The sequence below is a fragment of the Coenobita brevimanus genome, chromosome 26 (assembly GCF_032717465.1).
Source record: "Coenobita brevimanus isolate Jiangsu-jjx chromosome 26, ASM3271746v2, whole genome shotgun sequence".
NCBI lineage: Eukaryota > Metazoa > Arthropoda > Malacostraca > Decapoda > Coenobitidae > Coenobita > Coenobita brevimanus.
Genome location: NC_136979.1, coordinates 25,166,798 through 25,180,838, shown reverse-complemented (window position 1 = coordinate 25,180,838; position 14,041 = coordinate 25,166,798). Strand labels below are relative to the sequence as shown.

Here is a 14,041-nt window from a genome sequence, read left to right as displayed (position 1 = left end):
TGTTGTGAAATAACACACCCATAAGGTGCTGACTATCACCAATAAGATTGAATTACTGTATTGAAAAAATTGGAGGCAGGTGCTCTACTAGGAAGAAGATAATGGAAGATTTCAGTGTGAGCTCATCCACTATATACAGTACAACCTTAAGAAACAGAAGGCCAATTTAGTGCTTAGGGTTGACCAATAATATTTGCTAGACGCTGTGATTGCACTGGGGTGACCGACCATGCTTGCTAGAAACTTTTTGGCAGGTTTTCCCAGTCATCCAGCAGTTTCTGCTGTTTCAGCACCTGCTTGGTCCCAAAGATGCTGAATGAGAGGACTTTTACTGTACTCCCATACAGGAGGCAGCACCTCATCACAGCAAGGAGTGAGGGAGAGTCTGGAGGTTTGGTTCCCAAATGGACGCAGTACTTGCATCTCTTGACTTGCATAATGGAGGGCCCATAGGCTCCACATAACCCCATTATCTGGTTATATGGTTATCACCCTAATGCAAGAGTTAACCATTACTCCCAGTCCTTCATGTATGCAATAGATAAACTCTGGAACTGTCTTTCTTTGTCTGTATATCCTTCTGCCTAAAACCTGCAGTCTTTTAAACACAGTGTGTCAAGGCACTTCAAAATAACCAGACCATTATTTAATTTGTCTCTCATTTATTTATTTATTTATCTTTTGGGGGGAGGAAAATCTTGCAGGTTACCAGTCACTGATTCCTTCTGACTTGTATTCACAAAGAAAGAATGGAAAAAAAAAAGCACTTTCCTGGGTTCCAGGAATCATTAGGCTTGTCACTCAATGTAGAACCATGTAAAAATGAAGGAAGACTAGTACATAATGAAAGGAAGAATTGGAGAGATAGGATGAGAAGATAGAAGACACAGAGAGAGAATGATAAAGGTGAAGGAAGAAGCAGACAGCAGTATATCAAGTGAGTGGATGGTCAAGAAAGTAATGTATGAAGGTCTATGAGATGAGGGAATTGGCAGGGCAGTGAGTTGTTTGTCACATTGATTATTGGATAGGTAATGTGAACCAGATCTGACTGAAAAAAAAAAAAAAAAAGGTGCCCATTGTCATGCCTGGGAAGTAGAATCAGGATCCGGAGACTTTAGTGGCGAGTGAAAGAGCGTATCATCTATTTCACTAGGGATACTATTGATTAGTTCTCCCTCCATCATGCTTTCCTCTTTCCTTAATGCCATATTTAGTAGGAAGATGAGGTCTAAATAATGATGATATGAGACAGACTGGTGGCGTTGATTTAGCTGGAAGGTAGGCAGCCAATATGAAAGAAAACACATGACTGGTCCAAACATGAAGAGCTGATTGTAATTGGTCAGCATCTATATCTGCATTGTTCTCTGGTCTCTCCTTAAGCAATGGCCAGAATCAACTCCAATTATGTAAAGAGTTTTTTTTTTTTTTTTTTTTTTTAATGTATTGGAGTAAATGTATTTGCAAACCATACTTACAGTACGATAAAGTGGAAGTAATGAAAGATTAATGTACAGTACTACTTAAAATGCTGACACCCACAAAAGTCACTTGAGTGCAGTACTCAAGTAAATTTACTTTGTTACATTACAATTCTGCTGGAACAGCCAGAATAAAATAAAAATGGCTTCCCTGGGCTGAATGGGTTCCTGAGCTGAATCAAGCTGTTTTGTATTAGTTGAAATTAAACTATAGTAAAAAGACATCTCATGGCTTAGAGAGAGACAGAGAGAGAGAGAGTGAGAGAAACTATGCATATCAATATCAAACAAACATAAGAGAGAGAGAGAGAGAGAGAGAGAGAGAGTAAAAGAGAGAGAGAGAAACTATGCATATTGATATCAAACAAACATAACTCATATAACAAACTTTCTCCTTAATAAAGTGTAACTGGTAAACACAAAGCCAAACTTTGAACCAGCTATCATTTACCCAATTTGAACCATTTAGGCACCTTGGTTACAGTTCCAGATGCCTGGGTTGGAGGTTGGCCCTGGCTGCGATCTTGGGAAGGTAATGAGGGTGAGGAGGAATGGCCAGATGCTCCACATAACATCTTCCCTGTTTTCTTAGACTCATTTTCATCCATAGAGCCCTCACACACTTTTCTGCCATGCCTAGGAGAGAAATAAAAAAGTGAATAAAACTGATTTACTAATTACGTCCAGTACAGTACAAGTATCTATGTTCCTGACTGCAGTATCCTACAGCAGTGTAGACATTATACAAAAGTCTTCCAGTATATCTTGACCCTTTCAAGATGATTATGTCTTTTTCAGTTTAGTCTTGCTACTTTGAGAGTACCTTCAGCTCTGGAGAAACTTTTTGATATGGAGAGGCTAGATACTAAATAGCCTTCATAAATTCCCTTTACTGTTAGGAAGGGATTTGGTTAGATTGGTGGGATGCCATCTTCACGAGGGTGACTGCTCCCTATGACATTTTTTACATTAGGGGAAGTGACTCTGACAGTTAATTCCCTCTTACTTACGTTGTATCATATTGTACTGTATTGTTTAAAAAGGCTCCAACATGCTTGCATACGTCAGCCCTGGTCGCCTAATGGTGGCTTTTCGTGCTGCTCAATCTCTGGCAGCCTCTCTATTCAGTCCCTTATCCCTGAGGTCACACTCTATGACGTCATCCCAGGTCTTTTTTTGGTCTGCCTTTCACAACCCTACCATCTGCATTCACATTTGCCAGAAATATCAAGACCAATTCCAGGTCCCAAACATGATACATTTGCCCAACTGGTTCCCTACATTTCACAAGCAAAAGATGAACATCTGGATATGACCAGTGCAATTCTTGAAAAGAATGGATCCACAGTACATTAACTACTAGTGATGTGGATTTATTCTGATTTCTGGGGGGGGGGGGTGGCTTCTGAAACTAAAGTGTACAGGCATCCCCATTATCTGAAGGGGTTATGTCAAATTAAGTTCATTCAGTTACTGATTTTTTGGATAATGAGATGATTAAACATGGGTTCTATGGGGTTATGTCAAGTGGTCATGGAGGTTTACTCTTGTGTGACTCTGGTCACCTCCTCAAAGTACTTGACCAGTTATGATATACCGTATTTTGCAGCTTATGAAACATGCACCCTAATTCTGGAAGGGCAGTTCTGATAAAAAAAAGTTTGTCTTGACCAAGGCTGCAGAAAGGTGGCTTGATATGAGTAGTTTTAACTCAAATACACACCTTTCAGAATCTCTATTCACTGCTGTTGATCAGTCACTGATTTCTTTATTTTCATGCAAAAGAACAGTACAAGAAAAGAAAACAAACAAACAGCCCCTTCCTTATAAAAAGTTACTTTGTTCCACAATGCCATATTGACAATTTATGTTTATGAACTGTCTGATTTCTTTCATACAATACTTTGAGAATTAATGTTCATTTCCATTAAAGTATAATTATTATGTATCAATACATAGAGATAAATATTTTTTTTCTTGAAATGAACTGAAAGTTCAATAAAATCTGTTCTTTCATTCATTCAAGAAAATATAAAGGACATTTAAAGCAGAAATACACTTTATCTCCATATTAATTGTTTGTATGTATATTAAAGTCACAAACAATATAAACAAAATTTCTAAAAAAGCAAGTACAGTGAACAACTACGGCATTTTATTTACCATAAAAGTACCCTGTACTGTACATATCAGATTTGTACACAATACCTCCGATGTTACAATATCTTCCCACATTCAGGCTCGGCTCAGTGCAATATGAGACTACTGTAACTTGCCCCTGATGTCTCATTACCTATTGACAACATACTCACTTCCTTAACTGAAAAAATATACTATAACAAATAAACAAAATTAAATATGACACGAGTTTTCTGCTCAGCTGACCAGTAAAATACAAACATGCTCTTGAACACTACTTTACTGCCATCACTAATTATGCATTTTCACTAACCTCTAACCCTTTAACCGTGGGCATTGTTTTGACCCGACTGGCCTCTCCCACGGGGGTTCCACCAAAATGTAAACAAACCTTTAAACCTTTATAACTCTGCACAGAATAAAGCTAGAGCAAAAAATAAGGCACCATTAGAAAGTACTAACCTTCAGCTTTGCAGTGATGTAGGTTTCATGACTTTGTGGACTTTCACAGGACGGGCAGTGCCGTTAGAAGTGAGCGATGTAAAATCACTATTTTTCGCCCCACACACCAGTACCAAATGCCAACCACACTCTGATAATAATCTATCTATCTATCTATAGCCCGACGCCCTAATCCCGCAAAGGGTGGCTGCAGACAAAACGCCTCCAGGTCACTCTGTCACCCACCATTTGACTACCCTCCCCCCAACTCACCCCCCCCTCCCTCATATACCTCTCAACTCCATCCCTCCACCTCATCCTCGGTCTACCCCTCCCTCTCCCTCCCTCCACCTCACCTACATACACCCTCTTAGTCAGTCTTTCATTCTCCATCCTCTCCACATGTCCAAACCACCTCAGTGTATTTCTCCTAATCTTTTCAACCACATCCACATCTACCCCACAACGTTCCTTCACTTCTTCATTTGTCAACCTGTCCCTCCACGTCACTCCACGTGCTCCTCTCAAGTAACTCATTTCCACTGCTCTCACTCTTGACTTGTTCCCTTCTTGCAAGGTCCACGCCTCGCTTCCATACGTCAGGGTAGGGATCACAATACCATCATGCAGTGACTTCTTAACTTCCATACTCACCTCCCTATTTCTCATCGCTGCTTTCAGTGTACCAACAACCTTCCTTCCCTGCTGTACCCTTTCATTTACTTCATCCCCCAAAGTTCCATCCTTACTCATCACACTACCCAAGTACTTGAATGCACTCACATTCTCCATATCCTCACCATCCAACCTCACTGCACACTCTGTGACTTCATTCCTCTCAAACACCATAACTTTACTTTTGTTTACATTAACTTTCAGCTTCCTCCTCCTACACACTGTCCCAAATTCATTCACCAAACCTTGCAACTCCCATTCATCTTCACTCAACAATACTGTATCATCAGCAAACAGCAACACCGGAAGCTTCCAAATCTCACCCTCATTCATTAGGGCCACCCCCACATCCACTGCCCTACCTTGAACCTCCTTTACAACCCCATCCATATATATATTAAACAGCCATGGAGACATTACACACCCCTGTTTCAGTCCCACATTGAGATCAAAGAACTCACTCAGCTCACCATCCACTCGCACCGTAGCCCTAGCTCCCTCATACATACTCTTCACAGCACTCAACAATTTCCCCTCCACTCCATATATTCTTAATACCTTCCACATACCTTGCCTATCTATTCTGTCATAAGCTTTCTCCAAGTCCATGAAGGCAGCATACACTTTCCTTCCCTTCTCTAGATACTTCTCCACTAAACATCTTAGAACAAATATCTGGTCTACACACCCTTTTCCCTTCCTAAATCCCCCTTGTTCTTCTCCAACTAGCTCCTCTGTCATATGCCTAACCCTATCAATGAGTATTCTACCATATATTTTACCAGTCACACTAAGAAGGCAAATACTCCTATGGTTACCACATACTTCTCTCTCCCCTTTTCCTTTGTACAGAGGAACAATTATACCTGATTTCCAGTCCTCTGGAACCCTTCCCTCTTCCCAAGCCAATCTACACAACTTCCATATCCACTCCACAACAATCTCACCCCCATACCTAAGCATTTCACCACACACTCCATCAATTCCTGGGGCCTTTCCCAGCTTAATCTTCTTCATCGCTTCCACTACTTCCGACCTACTGATCTCTTCCTCCCTCCTCTCATCTCTTCTTCTCCCAGCCATTCCCCAACCACTTATACTCACACTGCTCTCACTCTCTACATTCAACAAATCCTCAAAGTGCTCCTTCCATCTCCTCACTTTCTCTCTCTTCTCCACCAACAATCTATTATTCCTATCCTTCACTCCCCTACTATTTCCCCTTTCACACTGCCTTACTTTCTTTATCTCCTTCCAAAACAATTTCTTACTCTCCCTCCATTTCACACTCAGATTCCTCCCAAACTCTTCATCCACTTTCTTCTTACTCTCCTTCACCAGTCTCTTAACCTCCCTTCTCCTGCTCACATATACCTCTCTCTTCTCTCTCTCATCTTCTCCCCTACTTCTACTCGCCAACCATTCACCATATGCCTTCTTCTTTTGTTCCACAGCTCGTTTCACCTCATCATTCCACCATGCTGTCCCTTGCACACCCTTGCATCTCCTCCTCACTCCACAAACCGCCTCACACGCTGCGCTTATCTCTTCCGTGAATATCTTACATACGTCTTCCACCCCTTCCATCTGCTCTAGCTCATACCTTCCCAATCTTTCTTCCACTATGCTCTTGTACTCTGTCATTTTCTCACTATCTTGCAATTTCTCCACTCTTCTCACAGGAGCTGCTTCCTCCTGTCTTCCCCTTCGCCTCCTCAACCACTTTCTTTGCAGCTCTACCTTGGCCATCACTAAGTGATGGTCCGAGACTCCATTCCCCCACCCTCTCCACACTCTTGCATCCAACACTTGTCTTCTCATTCGCTCATCCACACACACGTAGTCTATCATTGCCTTTCGTTCAACAAGTTCACCATCCATCCTCCTCATTACTCTCCATGTATACCGGTGGATCATATTATGACGAAAGTAGGTGTTGGCTATTGCCAACCCCTTACCAGCACAGATGTCCACCAAAGCACTACCATTCCCATCTACTTCAGCTGGCACACCCCACTGACCAACCACTCCATCCACTCGTACATTCCCAACTTTGCCATTCATGTCTCCAATCAACAGCACTCTCTCGCTCCTCTCAAACTTGTCCATACATGCTTCTACTCTCGCCCAAAACTCATCTTTCACTCTTGACACTCGATCCTCTGTTGGAGCATACACACATACAATCGCCCATGCTTGTATACCTACTTTCATCCTCACCCATACAATCCTTGCACCCACTGTTCCATACTCTCTTATATTCTCCTTCCACTTCTTGCTTATCATCAGACATACTCCCTCTCTTGCCCTCTCATTCTCACTGACTCCCGCACATATACCTACACCGTATTCCCATTCTCTCATCCTTTCACCTTTCCATTTAGTTTCAGTCAATCCACATATATCCACTTTTGCATCCTCAAGCACCTGGACAATCTCTCTCTCTTTCACTTCATCATTCATTCCTCTCACATTCCACGTTCCTAACCTCAGAATGTCCTTTGTCCGTTCCTTAGTCGTCAACGTATGGTCCGTCCGGGTCCGAGGCGCTTTATTTGCTTTTTTAGTTAGTTCTTTTTACGGGGTGGGGCACTAACCCACCACCAACCCTTTTAGTCGCCTCGTACGACAAGCAGGGATACTGGGGGAGTATTCTTGAAACCCCCCTACCCCCAGGGGGGATAATAATACTATAAACATATAATACTATAAACATATATGAACACTGCACATACGATAAACACCCACTCTGTGCTGAGGTAGGTAAAAGGCACTGTAATTGCCCGCACATCACTGCCACATCACACGCTCACTGACGTTTGGTTAGCGGCGATGTTTTCATTATTTCTAACTTCTATTACTATTTCACATATAATCTGGGCAATATACATTATATTTACACTGCACTTATTACTATATTGCGTCACTGTCGCATCACAGAATCACAGCAGTGCCGCAGATATTCTTATTACCATATCACTTATTATCTATCTATCTATCTATCTATAGCCCGACACCCTAATCCCGCAAAGGGTGGCCGCAGACAAAACGCCTCCAAGTCACTCTGTCACCCACCATTTGACTACCCTCCCCCCAACTCAGCCCCCCCTCCCTCATATACCTCTCAACTCCATCCCTCCACCTCATCCTCGGTCTACCCCCCAACTCAGCCCCCCCTCCCTCATATACCTCTCAACTCCATCCCTCCACCTCATCCTCGGTCTACCCCTCCCTCTCCCTCCCTCCACCTCACCTACATACACCCTCTTAGTCAGTCTTTCATTCTCCATTCTCTCCACATGTCCAAACCACCTCAGTGTATTTCTCCTAATCTTCTCAACCACATCCACATCTACCCCACAACGTTCCTTCACTTCTTCATTCGTCAACCTGTCCCTCCACGTCACTCCACATGCTCCTCTCAAGTAACTCATTTCCACTGCTCTCACTCTTGACTTGTTCCCCTCTTGCAAGGTCCATGCCTCGCTTCCATACATCAGGGTAGAGATCACAATACTATCATGCAGTGACTTCTTAACATCGATACTCACCTCCCTATTTCTCATCACTGCTTTCAGTGTACCAACAATCTTCCTTCCCTGCTGTACTCTTTCACGTACTTCATCCCCCAAAGTTCCATCGTTACTCATCACACTACCCAAGTACTTGAATGCACTCACATTCTCCATATCCTCACCATCCAACCTCACTGCACACTCTGTGACTTCATTCCTCTCAAACACCATAACTTTACTTTTGTTTACATTAACTTTCAGCTTCCTCCTCCTACACACTGTCCCAAATTCATTCACCACACCTTGCAACTCCCATTCATCTTCACTCAACAATACTGTATCATCAGCAAACAGCAACACCGGAAGCTTCCAAATCTCACCCTCATTCATTAGGGCCACCCCCACATCCACTGCCCTACCTTGCACCTCCTTTACAACCCCATCCATATATATATTAAACAGCCATGGAGACATCACACACCCCTGTTTCAGTCCCACACTGAGATCAAAGAACTCACTCAGCTCACCATCCACTCGCACCTTAGCCCTAGCTCCCTCGTACATACTCTTCACAGCATTCAACAATTTCCCCTCCACTCCATATATTCTTAATACCTCCCATTCTCTCACCCTTTCACCTTACCATTTAGTTTCAGTCAATCCACATATATCCACTTTTGCATCCTCACTTATTATTGCATCATGACTTACTATACTGGTCAATATTTACATTGTTTTCTAGGCAAAATATCCCTTATTACTACATTGTCCCTTATACAATTATTGATAAAGCACGTCACTGTCGCGTCACTGTATATCACTGTCACTGTCAGTATTTACTCAGAGAGTGGTACCCAGCAAAGCAGGGAGTCACACAGAGCGACTTGGCATTCCTGGCACTGATGTGTTCTCATTTTTCTCGCCCGAGGCCTCCGTGTGGTGTTATGACACACTCTGCAGCGGCCCTGTGACAACCTGCCGCCTGCGGTGAGAGGCAGTTTCACAAGCTGGTGCCAGGTCATGTAATTGCGGCACTCAAGACGGTCAGGTTGTGTATCAGTGTCGCCTCGGGACCAATGCTGTCACCTGACCAAATCTTGCAAGCAGCTGCTGCACGACAGTCTTGGAGAACTGTCTCAGGGATGGTTGCCTTATGCCCCCGACTTGTGTCTTTTAAAGGAGGAAGGCGTTGAGCATGCACATATCGAGCATGTGGAGGCAAGCCTTCCTGTACCATCGGGTGTTTCTCCTGAGACAGTCTATCTCGCCAATCATCATGTCAGATTTATCAACAAGTCTCATGTTTATAATGTAGTCAATGACGGCATCTGGCTTCATGATTGGCTCTCCCGTCCTGTAGCTGACCTTCCCAGTTCTTTGCAGTTCCCCCTTGTGGATGGTGCAGAGCATATTCATGACCTTCTTGTTGTGCCACCTGATCGCCAGAAGCTTGTCAGACTTCTTCAGGTGCACATCTCCCTTGGATGAGGATGATGCTTCAGGGAAACTTGGCCACTCTTTCCTGTGGCTCTGTACAGTGCCAACAGTGCCAATGCCGTGTTCAGCCAGGTATTTGGCGAGTTTTGGTGCTGTGTAGTAATTGTCCGTGTACAGCACATGATTCCCACCAAAATACCTCTCCTTCAGCAATTTTACTACGGAGCCAGAGAAGCCAAGGGGGTCATTCCTGTCCACGTCCATTGTGCTAGCAGAGTAGATTACGAAATCAAGGATATACCCCATTTCACAGTCACACAGCACAAAGAACTTTATTCCAAAGTGGTGGCATTTGCTGGGGATGTACTGCATGAATTTGAGACGTCCTCTGAACAATACCAGAGATTCATCTATGACGACTTTTTGCATAGGACGGAAAAATCCCATAAATCGATCCCTAATCTTGTTGAGGAAATCCCTCACTTTCCACAAAGGGTCAGTTTGGGACGGGTTTTCATTGTCAGCGACGTGCAGGTATCCTAGTAGCTGTCGGAACCGATCTCGTGACATGTACTTCCCGAATGTTGGGGTTGAAGTGATGTCATCAACCAGCCAGTACTCCTCCAATTCATGTTTCTTGATATGGGGCATCAAGAACATGAGAGCAAAGAACACATACAGCTCTCTGATCCCTACAGGCAACTACGACACCTGTTTTGGTGAGCCAATAGGTCCCAGCCCTTCTGTTGCACACTGAGCTGCATACCTATTGGTCTCATCGCTGACAAATTGCATGATTTCATCATCCATGAAGGCCAGGAAGTAGTCCACAAAGTCATCTCCTTTGTTGCATGGGAAGGCAGGCTGTATTCCGGCGTTTGTCATGTCAAACGGCGGATTGTGTGGCTGAAAATCAGCACCGTCAGACCACACAAATGCATCCACTTTCCCGGTGCGTGGTTCAGTGGCAGTGTCAGGTCGAGTTGCACTCTTTTCCCGGTGAGAAGGAGTTGAGGTGGAGGCAATGGGTGAGGCAGGAGGTGAGTGGGAGGGGGTGGGTGGGGGGGTGGTGAGGGGGAGGGAGCTGGGTGGTGGGCAGGCGGGTGGGTTACTGACCTGGTGTGTGGTGAAGCCTGACCTCCCTTTGTTCCCCGTTTATCACCCCGCTTTGCCCTCTGGCTGCCACGCATCCCCGTTGTTCTAGCCCGGCCTGCCCTGCTTACCCTGCCTGCCCGGCCTGCCTTCCCTCGCTGTGCAGGCTCTGGCAATTCATATTCCTCCGATGATGTTGACTGAGGAGAGGACACGGCAGAAGATGAAGATGATGTGAGGGCAATAGCGCTAGGGGAACGGGAAAGTGGTGGGAAATGCTTGCTAGGGCCGGGTGTAGGAGACGTAGCTCTCCGCTTCACTCCCTTCCCACGTGCTATACCCATTTTCCCCATGGGCGCCTTCCCTTTTCCAGAGTAAGTTGTGAGCGGTGGGGGGGAGACAACCTGTACAATTTCATCACTGTCACTGCCCAATTGTTCAACCATAACCGGTTCCCCAGCAAAAAGTGCATAATCATCACTGCCACAATCCATTGTGGTACTCACAGTTTTATCACGCTCTGTCCTAATTTCTGGGGTGCTCAACCCCTTCTGCCTCGCCGTCAGGAGTTCCTTCTTCGGTGTAGAGGTCGAAGGCACACTAGCACCAGGATTTTCCGAGGAGGAAGTGAGAGATGAGGACTCGGGACGAAGCGCCATTGTCGCGCACAGAGCTGGACAGATACTGGCTGATGCATGTCTGGGCAGGGGTGGGGTGGGCCCCTGGGGGGTGGGAGGGGGGAGGTGGGTGAGGGCTGGAGTGAAAGAACTTGATACCTACTCTTGCGTGAAACAATTGGCGGCCAGAAAAAACGCGCGGTATTCAAAATATTCACGAGCATTCCAGAATGACACCAGCGGTTTGGACCAGTTTTTTCAATGTCATTCTGGAATGACACCCACGGTTAAAGGGCTAAATACCTCTACAAGAATATAAAAATGCAGCACTTGTATATACACACTAAACAAAGTGCAAATTACTGTACAATGCTTAACAATTTCAATACAGCGAGGCTGTTTGGGAACTTGGTATACAGCTGTCGCTACCCTCTTCCCTCAATATCACTCCTTCGCTGTCAGCTATGTTTGCCTCACATCGTCATCAATTAACAAAACATACTTAACTGTTCAGAAATTACTAAAAACAGTCATTCACCGAAAAACATATCGAGTATAGTGAAAACATCCACTGTTACGCCTTAATAATTCTGTTGCCTCCCAGTTGCTACCGCAGTGTACGGGTGCACACACACACACACACACACACACACACACACACACACACACACAAAGAATTAAATATACTTCATGAATGGCAAATGGAATTCAATGTGGACAAGTGTCATGTAATTAAGTTTCGTAAATGTGGAAAAAGACCAGATTGGGATTATAAGTTAGGAAGTTCAAGCCTACACATATCAGAAAGAGAAAAGGACCTAGAAGTGATAGTCAATAACAGACTATCTCTGGCTGACCACATCAGTGAGAAGGTATGGAACATATATATGCTGCTTGCTAATATGAGAACAGCATTCACATACATAAATGAAGACATGATGAGAAAGATAATAACATCATTCATCAAACCAACCCTGGAGTATGCATCAGTAGTCTGGAATCCTCATCTCAGAAGACACATAGATAAATTTGAAAAAGTACAAAGGGCTGCCACAAGATGGATAACAAGTTTAAGCAATCTAAGCTATGATGAAAGACTAGAAAAAATTAATCTACCAAAACTACAGGAGAGAAGAAAGGAGACATGATTATGCTATATAAATGCATCTCAGGGAAAGAGAAAACAGACATAAATGAGTATATAACCTATAGGGAAGCATAAGCAAGAGGACAGTGTAAAACTCTACATAAAAAAAAAAAAAGAGAGAAAAATGAGGTGGCAAAGACTTAAGGAAATTCAATTTCCCAAATACGGCACCTGATCAGTGGAATGCACTACCGAATGAAACAGTGTGTGCCAAAACAATTGATAAAGTTATGGATATGGATGATAAAAGTGATTTAATATACAGGACAGTATGAGCTTGGTTCATTCCTATTAAGATACAATTTGGTAAGAACAATTAGATAAGAACTCACACACATGTGAGCATACACGCCGCACACAACACTCGCTCAGCATGTTACAGTGAGCTACTAGTGGCTCTAAGAACGGGAAAGGGAAGTGCTCCCCCGAGCTAGACGTTTCTAGATCATATAACCCTGGTAGGTGACAGGAGGGTGTTACCGCTCCCGGAAAGGCAGCTACCGGGCTTGGCTTGAACTCATGGCCCCCGGTCCCAAGTTCAATGCTCTACCACTGAGCTACCCTGCCCCCGGAGTGGTAGTAGATGTGCAAGAAAAATACAGCCCCATCTCAAATATCAAAACATAATTTTGAACTGGAAATGCCAAGATGAAGAGATAGAGAGCTAAATAAATAAAATTATAGATGGATGGGTACCGAGTCAGATTGACATTCACTCTTACCACCCGACTCCCCTACACACATAATCTTTCTCGTTAAATGTCATATCAAAATCCTACATCATTCTCTCAAACATTTTCTGCCAGTTTCAGTCAAAAGGTTACATAAGCAAAGGAAGGTCTTCCTCTTTCTTATCTTGTTTTATTCTAACAGCTTAATCAAAGAAGCTGCCAATCATGAGTTAACCAACCAACTGCAGCTTTTCTCTTATTATGCTCTCCTTATTCACACTTCTCACATTCCGCATGGCCATGCGAATCTGCCCATTTGGTTGGGGCCTTGGGCAGGTACTGGGCCCTCTGAGGCTCTCCAAAACAACTGCCATGATTAAGAGATTTTAGATAGGGGAACCTGGGGGACACTTAACCCAGTCAAAACCCCCGGTTATATGGTTACCATTCAGCGTAGTAAATGGTTTCCTGTGTACAGAAAATCATTTGGCTTGTCACTCAGTGTAGAGACCATAAGGCATCCCTACACTGAGTGAGTGGAAGATGGGTGCCCCCATCCAGCACCAAACATCACAGTACTAGGTTGAAGGGATAATGGTAAGTGGTTTATCACTGAGCCCCTACCTGGACTTCTCTCACCCCTTCTCTACAACCACCCCACACTCATAGCCATGCACACATGCACTGGGTTGCATTCAGGCATTCACCATCACTGATCAAGAGAGATTTGCTAGGACAGTAGTGAGGCAGAGGATGAACGGGATCGCTCACTCTGGTCACTTCGTCTGCTATGAGACTATGGATGCTGCTAGCCTGCTATGGA

The 14,041-nt window shown here is 44.1% G+C and overlaps 1 protein-coding gene across 1 annotated transcript in view; it reads right to left on the bottom strand.

The window, feature by feature from the left end:
- Positions 1 to 690: 690 nt before the first annotated feature.
- Positions 691 to 14,041, bottom strand: part of LOC145394188 (tether containing UBX domain for GLUT4) — a 673,993-nt gene continuing 660,642 nt past the window's right edge. Inside the window, exon 11 of the mRNA XM_080268173.1 lies at positions 691 to 2,120. Within this exon, the coding sequence (XP_080124299.1) occupies positions 1,928 to 2,120 (193 nt within the window). The 3' untranslated portion in view covers positions 691 to 1,927. The remainder of the gene's footprint in view (positions 2,121 to 14,041) is intronic.